The 12,759-nt window shown below is 46.0% G+C and overlaps 1 protein-coding gene across 3 annotated transcripts in view; it reads left to right on the forward strand.

Moving 5' to 3' along the window:
* Positions 1-12,759, forward strand: part of RHPN2 (rhophilin Rho GTPase binding protein 2) — a 2,376,893-nt gene that overhangs the window by 928,378 nt on the left and 1,435,756 nt on the right. For all 3 annotated transcript variants that reach the window (XM_044081870.1, XM_044081871.1, XM_044081872.1), the window contains exon 5: positions 5,646-5,723. In XM_044081870.1, the coding sequence (XP_043937805.1) occupies positions 5,646-5,723 (78 nt within the window). The remainder of the gene's footprint in view (positions 1-5,645; positions 5,724-12,759) is intronic.

Raw genomic sequence — 12,759 nt, forward strand, 5'->3', positions numbered from 1 at the left:
ACCAGTGACATACCATGGAACTCCTCAAACAAAAATATCTTTTTCCTGCTTGTGCAGAAAACAAATAATTACAAGAGTTAATGCATTCTGCAAGTCAAGTTACTAAGCACACCTTGCAATATTGTTTTGACACCCTCGAAGCATTTTGCAGGGCAGCAGTCACTGGCTCTGTCCTTAGTAAGGCATGCTTGGTTTAAGGAGCAAATCTTGCCAAACCATGTCATATCCAAAATATTGGACGCATCCTTGCACAAAGACAACTTATTTGGCACCAAAGCAGAAGATGTCTTAAAAAAGATGGAAGAAAAAGCTAAATCTATGCAGACAGTTAGACTAATTACTGGTCCAGCCACCGAGGTTCAGTAGGCATTGCCCCTCCAAGCACTGGTCATTTCCTGTCCCCTCCAGCCCAGCTCAGCCAAGACCCCCCCGCCCCCCCGCAGACAACAGCCCCAGGGAATGCAGAGGTCTAAGCAGTGGAGTTCCTCCTCTTCAAAAACAGGGAGTGCAAAGCCACCCCCTTATGGTAAGAACTCACAATGACTTTACACTTCCACCCCCTACCTCTGCCCACCTGCTGGTACCCCTAGGAGGAAAACTCTCCTTCCATGAAAGCAACTGGGCCAGCATTACCAACAACTGATGGGTCCTCAACATAGTGTCACAGGGATACAAATTTTATTTCCACACTCCGCCAACCCCAGAAGGGTTCCCAGATCTTCCTCCAAACCAGTGGGCAGAGACCAAAAAGCAAGTCCTTTCCCTGCTCTCCATGAGGGCAACACAACATGTTCCTGCAGAACAGATAGGCCAATGTTTCTACTCCAGACTCTTCCTGGTACCCAAAAAAGAGGGCACATGGCACCCCATCCTTGATCTAGCCATTCTAAACACCTTTCTGGTGATACCAACATTCAAAATGCTCACCCTCCTGCAACTTTTACCAGTGCTTTCCAAGGATGCTTGGTTAGCCACCCTAGACCTAAAATACACCTACCTACACATCCCAATCAGAGAATCATGCAGGAAATACCTACGTTTCAGGACAGGATCTATGCACTTTCAGTTCTCTTCGTTTCCCTATGGCTTATCCTCTGCTCTCAGAGTTTTCACAAAATGTCTGGCTCCCACAATTGCTTTTTGCAGACAAAGAAATATTCAAATTTACCCATATTTAGACGACTGCCTGATTCAGGCAGACAGTCAGGAAAAGCTGCTACAGCACCTGAATTTTATAAAGGACCTACTGATCTCCCTGGGGTATACTATCAATGAAAAGAAATCAAAACTAGTCCCCACACAAAAAAATTGTATTCCTGGGAGCAAGCCTGGACACAGCATCCCAGATGGCATTCCTTACTCCAGAAAAACAAGCCTACCTGACAGGCTACTTCTCTCAATTAGCCATCAGAACCCAGTTATCCGCAAGGAAAATCCTGCAAGCTCTAGGGTTCATGGCCTCCTGCATTCTACTCATTCCATATGCCAGACTGCATATGCGGATACTACAGTGGTACCTAAAAAGCCTTTGGTGTTAACGCTCTCAAGACCTGGAAACTCTCATACCAGTGATACCTTATCTAAGGAAAGATTTTCTTTGGTGGGCAGCAGCATGTAACCACAACAAGGGACTTCCCTTCTCACAATCCCACGCCGCCCAGACCCTCACCACATACGCATCAGACTATGCCTGGGGTGCACACCTGGATGGCAGGCGCATTCAGAGCCATTGGAGCCCAAAACAAATACATCTGCACATCAACCAAAAAGAGATGCTAGCTGTTCAGTACGCCCAGACAACTTTTAGAACCCTACTCTCCCTGGGGCCTCTACTGATCAAAACAGACAACACCACAGTGATGTGGTATATCAACAAGCAGGGAGGGGCTCACTCTTATCCTCTCTGCTGGCTCGCCATAACCCTTTGGTACATGGCTTCAGCCATGCAACTACACCTGCTAGCACAGTTCATGCCAGGCTCCCTAAACTCTCTGGCAGACAACTTAAGCAGAAACCTGTAAGACCCACACAAGTGGCAGCTAAACCACAGAACCTTCACCCTTGTAACCTAGAAATGGGGCAAACAGAAGGTGGACCTCTTTGCCTCCCACTCCAATCATCAGCTCAGTAAATTCTGCCCCAGGGAACCTCACAGCAAGGCCTGGAAAGTGATTGCTCTATCCTTCCAGTAGATAAACCTCTCGGTCTACGCATTTCCCCCTCTACCACTCATTTCAAGGGTACTGCTAAAAATAAGGGAGGAAAAACCGAGGACGATCCTGACTGCCCCAGACTGGCCATGCCAGCACTGGTACTCACTGCTGCGCAGCCTGTCACCCCTGCCACCATGGCACCTACCTCAGATCCCAACACTCCTGACTCAGAGGAATGGAGAATTCATGCATCCCCAATTGCAGACCCTCAACCTGGCAGCCTGGCTTATTCCCTGAACTCTCCTCAAGCTGCCAGCCTAAGCAAACAAGTCGTAGATGTTATACGTGAGGCCAGACGCCCCAGCACTAGAAAATCCTATGCTGACAAGTGGAAAAGGTTTTGCACCTGGATCCAGGCTAAGGGTGCCGGAACGGCACAGCCCTCCCTACCTCTCTTCCTGGATTACCTAGCAGACCTACTACACAGAGGTCTATCCTTCTCTTCTATTAAAATTCATGCCTCTGCCATCTCTGCTCATTACAGCACAGAGCCACCTCTCTTCTCACACCCTCTCATCAAACAATTCCTAAGAGGAGTTAACAACTTAAGGCCACCCAGAAGAGCTCCTACCCCAGCTTAGAACCATAACATTGTGCTGGAAAAGCTCACCCTACCCCCCTTTGAACCTGCAGCTTCAGCAGAGTTAAAATTCCTCTCTTGAAAGACAGCCTTGCTTCTGGCCATCACTTCAGCTAGAAGAGTATCAGAGCTACAAGCACTCATGGCTGTAGAACCCTTCATAATTTTTCATGCTGACAGGGTCTCCCTGAGGACTAACCCATCCTTCATGACTAAAGTGGTATCCAGTGTGGCTCTCAGCCAATCCATTCATTTGCCCACCTTTTTCCCTAACCCACAAAACAAGGGGGAAAGGATTCTGCACTCTCTAGATGTGCACAGACAGGTCAGATTCTATCTGGACAGGACTAAATCTTTTAGAAAAACTGATCATTTGCTTATCAGCTTCGCAGCAGGGGCAGCCAAATGGATAGCACACTGGATCCATTTCTGCTACAAACAGCACGGGAAACCACCCCCCAAAGGAGGTCAGGACACATTCCACCAGGGCAACCTCCACCTCCGCAGCTTTTCTCAGAGGGGTCCCCACCAGAGACATCCCAGAGGCTGCAACATGGACATCTGTTCATACCTTCACCAGGCATTACCACCTGCCTCTCTTCTCCAAACCCAGGGCAGGCTTTGCAACCACAGTCTTGCAGGGCATCCTTGCCAGCCTCCAGTCTTCTTGACTGCCTCCACCCTTTTCTTCAGCTTTGGGAATCAACCCAAATGTGATGACTGCAGCAATGAAACATGAAGAACATACTACAGTTGTGTACACTTATCATAAATGCAGATGTTCGAGTGTATTCACTGTTGCAGTCCTGGTTTCCCTCACTCCATCCTCTTTCTTTCTCTCTCTTTTCCTCTCTTTACATGGAATTTTTGGTATTTACTTTCTGCTGGTGGTGTTCTTCCATCATAGTCTAGCTCCCTGTCTGGGGGCTCCTGACAGGGCAAGAAAAACTGATGTAATGAATTCTGGTATTCGGGCCGACTAAGGGCTACCCCTGGCAGGATAACCCAAATGTGATGACTACAACAGTGAATACACTCGAACATCTACATTTATGGTAAGTGTACACAACTGTACTTTTTTTACCCTCACCCTCAGAATCCCTTAGAGAGGAGTGTTCATTCTTTATATGTCCACAGACAACTGAAGTACTACTTAGACAAAACCAAACCTATTAGAAAGTCTGACCAGCTGTTCATTTCTTTCCACCCAAGGGCTTTAGGGAAGGCAGTGTCTAAACAGACCATTTCTTCATGGATCTCTCAAGACCATTAGCATATGCTATTCCAGTCATGGAAAAACTTTGCACGGACATGTCAAATCCCACTCCACCAGGGCAGCTGCTTCCTCAGCTGCCTTTTTCAAAGGGTAGATTACGCCTCAGTTTTAGAAGCTGCAACTTGGGCTTCATTGCACACATTTACTAAACATTACAAGCTGGACCTAGCGTCCAGAGATAGAGCTGGGTTTTCCAGATCTATTCTACAAGGTCTCATTGACCAGGGACCTCATTCCTCCAGCCAGGCTCATACCTAAAAGCTTTGGTACTCTCCCTACTGTTATGAATACTGCAACATAAGAATAGAATGACATAGAATAGTTGTGTAAGAACTTACCATAACCTTAGATGTCCTTCTCTTCCATGTTGCAGTATTCAGTCCCTCCCTCCTACCCCCTCTTAGTTACCGCTCTAATCTACTGTTACTTATCTGTGGAGACATAGTCACTCACCCTCTTAACTTCTCCACTACACACAGGGTATCAAGTACCCTCTAGTCTAGTCTACATGTGAGTCTTAAGGGTCTTCCCTTTATCACCCTCTTTAAACCTCCAGGTATACCACTGTATGCAGCAGTCCATTCTGAAGAGGGTACGTGCAGATGTCACCTTTATAGCCTACGTCGGTTTATGGCTCTGACATAGGATGTCACACGTACCCTCCTGCTCCAAAGTCTTTGATATACTGGCCGGATGTCGGCGCTGCAGGCAACAACCTCCCTAATGTTATGATTACTGCAACATGGAAGAGAAGGACATCTAAGGTTATGGTAAGTTGTTACACAACTATTCTTTGTGTAAAGATCTTAACCATAATTGTAGATGTCTGAGTAGTTTCACTGTTGCATTTCTTGTTCTCGCCCACATTTTATTTATTTTTCCTTCATCTCCTTTTCCTGGCGGTTAGGGTGGCAATCCTTTAGATTTTCTCTCCTTTATTTTGTCTTGAAACTAGGTGGGATCCCCTGTTTTGGAGCCACTCTCAGTGGATCCCCTAGATTGGGCAACCTGGAGTGGACTGGACTGGTGCAGAGTCATATGGCATTACTCTATGCACCTCTTAATACTATTGACTTCCTGGCTTTGAAAACTAGGCACAGTTAAAGCAGTAGGGGAAAGGTGAACTTTTAAGTACTATCTAGCCACTGACTACATACATGTCAGAATACCCTAACAGTGAAACTATGCATACATCTGTAATTATGTTAAGTTCCTAATACAATGTAAAGTATATGCTTGGGCCAAATAGGGGGATGTGGCTAGATAATGGTGGGGAATCAGAAAGATGACTAAAAATGCATGCTTTTGTGAGACATGACATAAGTAACTACATATTTCTTTTCCACAAATTGGACTTGATGTTTAGTTTCATTAATACTATTCTTTGTAAAAAGTTGCCGGTTATGAGAAGGTATTTTTGAAGTATAAAATTACAGTCACTGCATTTTGACATATCCAGTTGTGGAGCCTAATCTTGCAAAGTAATAAACCGTTAAACATCACCTAGTAAGTTCTAATATCCAATTTAAATCAAGTAATACACAAATTGACAACTAAATTACATGTTGTTTATCAGGACTTTATTCTGGAGCATTACGGTGAAGATGGCTCGGTGTATGACAGTGAGATAGCTGATTTTATGGATTTACGGCAGGTATGTTGTATAACCTCAAACATTTTATATGAAAAGTTTGGAATATAGGAATACTGCAGTAAGTCATATATATGGTTTATGTGGAAATTATACTAAAATTAAATTGTCTTCCTGTTCGTATCATCTGTGTTCTATTAACTTTTACTTTGTAGCCCTAAATGTAATTCTTTAGCCAACATTACCCTTGTCATGTTTTTACAAGGCAGCAGACTGTTCTTGCCATGTAACTTTTCTGCAGTGCCATTTGTGGTAACCACTAGGGATGCTAGAGATGCTGTTCGTGTTTCATTGTGCAATCCTGATTTGTGGGCTTTCCCGCCGTAGAAGCCCTTGGCCAGCCCAACTACCAGAGTAAGAATTTTCCCTCCTCCTACCACTGGCGGACACCTTAACCTGACATCAGTACGCCGGGGTATAAGTGGAGTCTGCCGACGTCTTGACCTCAGTTATTTCTTGCCGTCAGGGCCTGAAGCAGACATCCAGTACATGTGTTGGTGTGAGGCACATGTCCTTCAAGGATGCATCTGCAGTCCTTACAAATGGGTAGTCCTGTCGTCAGGCAGCCCTTCGGTCGGCCGGATTCCAAAGTCTGGGTCTGGCTTCGGCTGGTGTCGCGCTTCACCCGACGTCATAGCTGCAGTTCTTCGGGTATAAAGGCATCAGCCGACGCCGTTTTCCTCAGTCTTTCTTGCCGCGTGCTCAAGCAGAAGCTGTTCGCAAGTGCCGGTCGGTCAGAACCAGAGATTACTACTACCGAATACTACTCAAGACTTCTAAAAGCTAAGTACCCGTTGGCGACTCTTTCTGGCCTGAGCCGATGTCAGAAAAAGCGAATAACTGTTTAACTTGTGGGAAACAAATACCTCATAAAGATTTCCACTCTTACTGCTTACCTTGTTTAGGCCCAGACCACGACGTAGCAGCTTGTCTAGCCTGTGCTTCTTTTAACCGACGGACGCTTAGACGCCGGTCGGAGTTTGCAGAACAGTTTTTCGGCTCTGATTTTGCTTATATCATGCCGTCGGATCCTCCGACTTCACAAATAACCAAAACGCAGGAAAAGGACCGACACTCGCGGTCCGCGGTTTCGCCGAAACCGCGTTAAGCCAACCACAAGTGTCTGGGTTTCGGCTGAAACCGAGCAAGCGGTTCTTCCCCCAGCCGAAAACATGCCTTCTACCGAGGCCTCTTCTAACCTGGTGGAATCGGCTTCTGAAATCCAACCTGCAGTTGCGGTTTCTCAGGAATTATCAGACACTATTCCCTTGGATATTTAAACCCTGCACGTGGAGCTGCTAGGCCTCCTGCAGCCATGTCTATTAAGGCCTTTGCCAGGGCTAAAGCAGCTAAAGCTTCAAAAACGGTGCCTGTCAAGCCCCCTCTCACAGGCCCAGCACCAGTTCCCATATGCTTTCTTTGGCTGAGGATCTCATTTCTTTAATTCGTGGATCCCAGCCTCATCCAGACAGGACCTCTCATCCACCTCCAGAGAAGAGGCCGAGAGCAGAGCCCCCAGAGCCAGTATCCACAGATGATTCCTCTGATGACTCAGAACATACAGACCCTCCTGAGGCTCCTTATTCTCCTTACGAAGACTCTGATGCTGAAGAGTCCATTCCTTCAGCCTCTCCACCTCAGGAATTTTCCTTTGGGGAAACCTTGCATGCTATGAGGGAACAATTTCAGTGGCAGGGCCAAGATTTCTCAGACTCCAGAAAAAGGCTTAGAACCTTTCGACATTTGCCACAGCATAGACCTTTAGCTATACCTCCAGTTCTTTCTGTTGTAGATGATGCATTTAATGATGCTTGCACTGCTCCTGATTCATTACCTCCGGCCCCTGCTAAGCCCGATAGGTTCTACAGGGTCCCAGACACTCATCACCATTTATACAAGGCTCCTTTTGCAGATCCAGGGACTATCTCCCAGGGCCCTAAAGCTGTAGCAATGACATCTACTAAAAACCCCCTCCCCTCTGAAAGGGAATCCAGGTCCTTAGAGCGATGGGGTAAAAAAGTTTACACCTCTGCTACTTTGTCAGCTAGGGCTTTGAACTGCCAATTTCATATGATTCAATATCAAGAGTTTATGCTAGACCAGTTAACTAAAAAGCTGTCCTCTGAAGAATCTTTAGATAAGAAATATGTTCAGGAAATGGTACATAACATACAGCAGGTTAGTAACCATTCTTTAAAATGTGGCTATGATGCACTGGAGGCTTCCTTTAGATCAGCCATGACTGGCACAGTTATCAGGAGACATGCATGGTTGAAAGAGCAGGCATTACCAGACCATGTCAAATCAAAGCTTTTAGATGCTCCCATGGACAAAGTCAATTTATTTGGTTCCCCTGCACAGCAGGTACTAAAAAAGATGGAAGAGAAGGCGAAATCTGTACAAACAGTGAAAGATTTCTTACAGGTTCAACCTCCAAGGTTTAGCAGGAACTGGCCCTCCAAGAATTGGTCCTTTCCGGACTCCTCTAAGACACAGAGAGGCAGGAATAGGCGTTCAAGAGGCAGAAACCAATCCAGGGGTGCCTACAGGGGACGCCAGTGGCGAGGTAACAACCAGTGAGGCACAGACGCAGCCACCAACCCTACAACAACACAATCACAGTGACTTGGCTGTGGCACCGCCTACCAGGGAACAACTGGAAGCACCCTTAGGCGGAAAGCTAACATTATTTTCAAAGAACTGGCATTGCATCACAAGGGAAAAATGGATTTTGCAAACTATAGACCAAGGTTACAGGTTCCATTTCCATACTCTACCAGCAAAGAGAGGAATGCCAAACCTACCACCTACTCAAAGGGCAGAAGCTCTAAAGCAAATATCTCAATTATTAAGAATGCGAGCTGTGGAAAAGGTACCATCTATGGAACAAGGAAAGGGATTTTACTCCAGACTCTTCCTGGTACCAAGAAAAGAGAGCAAATGGAGGCCTATTCTCGACCTGTCCGCTTTAAACACATTCCTCATTGTTCCAAAATTCAAAATGCTGACCCTACAGCAGCTCCTTCCCATGCTGGGCAAGGAGTCTTGGCTGGTAACTCTAGATCTCAAGGAGGCATACCTGCACGTCCCCATACGACCAAATTGCAGAAGATACCTCAGATTTCTTGCAGGATCAGAGCATTATCAATTCTCAGCATTGCCCTTTGGCTTATCTACTGCGCCCAGAGTGTTCACGAAATGCCTGGCATCAGTAATTGCTCATTGCAGACTTCAGGGAATCCAAATTTACCCCTACCTGGACGACTGCCTGATACAAGCGGACAACAAAAGCAAGCTAACAGAAGACTTACAAAGAGTCATTTACCTGCTGCAAGCCCTGGGATATACAGTCAATATCAAAAAATCAAGGCTGATTCCATCCCAAAGAATAACCTTTCTGGGTGCAGAGCTGGACACATTAAAACAAATGGCATTCCTAACTGCAGAAAAGAAAGAGCAACTACCTCTCTACTTCTTGGCATTAACAAAGCAGAACCATCTAACTGCAAGGAAAGTACTGCAAGCCCTAGGCTTCATGGCATCCTGCATAATTCTGGTCCCTCATGCCAGGCTGCATATGAGAAAGCTACAGTGGTACCTAAAGAATTTGTGGTCTCAACACAAGCACAGCCTAGAAACCAAAATTCCAATAATCCCATGCCTGAAGCAAGAGTTCCTATGGTGGGCTCAGGCCTGTCAATCAAACACAGGATTGCCCTTCTGCAACAGTCAACCAAGCCAAACCATCACGACAGATGTGTCAGACCTCGGTTGAGGGGCACACATGCTGGACAAGTGCATACAAGGCTTATGGACTCAAGACCAGCTGCGCCTGCACATAAATCAAAGGAAATGCTGGCAGTAAAATTGGCAATCCAGTCATTCAGACCATTTCTCCAAGAAGGTCAGTTGATGATAAGAACAGACAACACCACAGTTATGTGGTACATTAACAAACAGGGAGGCACACATTCATACCCTCTATGCCGGCTGGCACTGGACCTATGGGATGTGGCTCTGAGCTACAACATTCAGTTACAAGCAATTTTTGTACCGGGAAAAGAAAACATTCTAGCAGACATACTAAGCAGAACTACCACGGATGCCCACGAATGGATGCTGCATCCGGACATCCTCAAAGCCATCACAAGAGAATGGGGATTACCGCAAATAGACTTATTTGCATCCCCACTCAATCACCAGCTAAAGAGATTCTGCACAAGGACGTACCACCCACTTGCTTGGAAGGTGGACTCCCTATCTTTCAGTTGGAAGAACCTGACAGCATACGCATTTCCACCACTTCCTTTGATGCACAAGGTGCTTTTGAAGATCAAAGAGGAACGTCCAAGGATCATTCTGATAGCTACAGACTGGCCAAGGCAACATTGGTACCCATTGCTATGGAGCATGTCTCGGGAACAAATATGGGCACTACCTCTGATCCCATTGCTGTTAACACAGAACAACTACAACATCCTGCATCCAAACCTGAAAACTCTGCAGCTAACTGCCTGGAACATTACATAAGAACAATTAACCCAAAATTATCCCAAAGGGTTAAAGACATAATCCTTGAGGCTTGTAGACCTTCAACAAGAAAGAATTATGCAGCAAAATGGAAAAGATATCTCATTTGGAGTACTGCAAAGGGAGAAGATGTGGCACTGGTAAACATAGCCAACATCCTGGAGTACTTGGCAGAGCTCTTCCATACAGGCCTGTCCTATTCTTCCATCAAGATACATGCATCAGCCATTTCAGCAGAATACAGCTTGGATCCTCCTGTCTTCTCACATCCTCTGCTCAGGCAGTTTCTGAGAGGAATTAAAAATGTAAAACCTCCCAGGAAACCACCATTGCCAGCATGGGACTTGAACTTTGTGCTAGAAAAATTGACACTTCCCCTTCGAACCAGCAGCAACATCAGAATTACAATACTTATCCTGAAGACTGCTTTCCTGCTGGCAATCACCTCAGCAAGAAGGGTCTCTGAACTACAGGCATTAATGGCAGTGCAACCCTTCCTGATCTTCCATCAAGATAGAGTGTCCATGAGAACAAATCCTACATTTATGCCTAAGGTGGTATCCAGAGTGTCTTTAAATCAGGCTGTCCACCTACCTACATTCTTCCCCAACCCTCAGAACAGGGAGAAAGACTGTTGCATACCTTGGATGTACATAGACAATTACGCTACTACCTGGACAGGACCAAGTCCAATAGAAAAACTGACCAGCTTCTGGTAGCATATGCAACAGGAAAGGAAGGAAAACCAATTTCAAAACAGACAATCTCCAAATGGATAGGAAATTGCATTAGATTTTGTTACTCCTACCATGGAAAGAAAACTCCAGAGAACATCAGGCCTCACTCCACAAGGGCTACAGCCACTACCACAGCTTTCTTACGAGGAGTGGCTACCAAGGACATTATAGAGGCTGCTACTTGGACCTCCGTGCATACATTTGCCAAGCATTACAATTTACCTTTATACTCTAGATCCCGAGCAGGTTTTGCCACTGCTGTTTTGCAAGGGATCCTAACTACACCATAATCTTTCCTTTTTCCTCCTCCCCTAGTTTAGCTATGGTATTCTACCCATTTGTAAGTACTGCAGATGCATCCTTGAAGGACATAGTACAGTTTTGTACCTACCATAAATGTAGATGTCCGATAGGAATGCATCTGCAGTCAGGATTACCCACCCACCTTCCCCTCTGTGGTACTCCTAGGGTTTTTGCCATCCTTCAGCTAGCTTGGGGGGGATCTATTATGGTGTATTTGTTTGTATATATGTACATACATGCTTATTTTATGTGTTGCTCTCTACTATTTGGAAACATTGGCATTTATCCAAATTTAGCCATCCAAGAGGGCACCTGGCATCTGGGGCAAGAAACACTGAGGAAAATGGCGTCTGCTGATGCCTTTATACCCGAAGAACTGCAGCTATGACGTCGGGTGAAGCGCGACACCAGCCGAAGCCAGACCCAGACTTTGGAATCCGGCCGACCGAAGGGCTGCCTGACGACAGGACTACCCATTTGTAAGGACTGCAGATGCATTCCTATCGGACATCTACATTTATGGTAGGTACAAAACTGTACTTTTCACAGCCCCCTTCTGTGACTGAGGTGGTGGAGAAGGCCTCTATCAAGACCCATTTGGAATCTGAAATGCTGTCGAGACCCTCAACATCAGTACAAGTCTTTGATTTACATTTGTTGGTTGGGTCTGGGACTGCTTTGCAAGCCTCGGCTTCCGATGGCCTGAGCACTACCACTACAGTTCCGAGGTGTATGGGCGTCTGTGCTTCCAATGCCCCCAGGCCTAAACAAAGGACTGCTCCCAGGAAGCGATCTTTCCATTCCACGCCTACCAGCTCCCAGTCTCAGGGCTGTCAGCAGGATCGGGTTAGATTAGTAGAGGATATTATTTCCCTATTTAGGGGCAGACACCCCCCTGGAACCCTCTCAGGAAAAAGGAAAAGAGATCCAGTCCCAAAGGTTCTTTCTAATCCTTTTGAGTCAGTGGAGGACTCTGACCAAGAGGATTCAGTGTTTGTAGAGTGCTCTTTGGTGTCCTTTGAGGAGTCTGATTGAGAAGACATTTTGCCTTCTGCCTCCCCTCCTGAGAAGCTATCCTCTGGGGAAACGTTACACTCTCTGAGGGATTGTTTTCATTAGGAAGAGTAGGACTACCCCCAAATTAAGAAACGAGTCAGGGAATTTCTCAGCCTTCCGGAACATAAACCTGTTGCTGTTCCTCCAGTTTTAGAGGTGTTTGATGATGTCTTCCAAGAATCTTCTTTGAAGCCAGATTCCTTTCTTCCTGCACCTAGGAAATCTGACAGATTCCACAGGGTTATGGATTTGCATTAGCACCTTTTTAAGTACCCCTCAGCTGACCCAGCGGTTGTCATTCCTGCACCCAAAGGTGCCAGAGACAGCACATCCGGAAAACCCCTACCCACTGATAAAGAAAGCAGAGCTCTTGATAGATTTGGCAAAACGATATACACTTCTGCCACTGTATC

Source organism: Protopterus annectens, chromosome 8.part1, assembly GCF_019279795.1.
Source record: "Protopterus annectens isolate FY-2018-M chromosome 8.part1, PAN1.0, whole genome shotgun sequence".
Classification (NCBI taxonomy): domain Eukaryota; kingdom Metazoa; phylum Chordata; order Ceratodontiformes; family Protopteridae; genus Protopterus; species Protopterus annectens.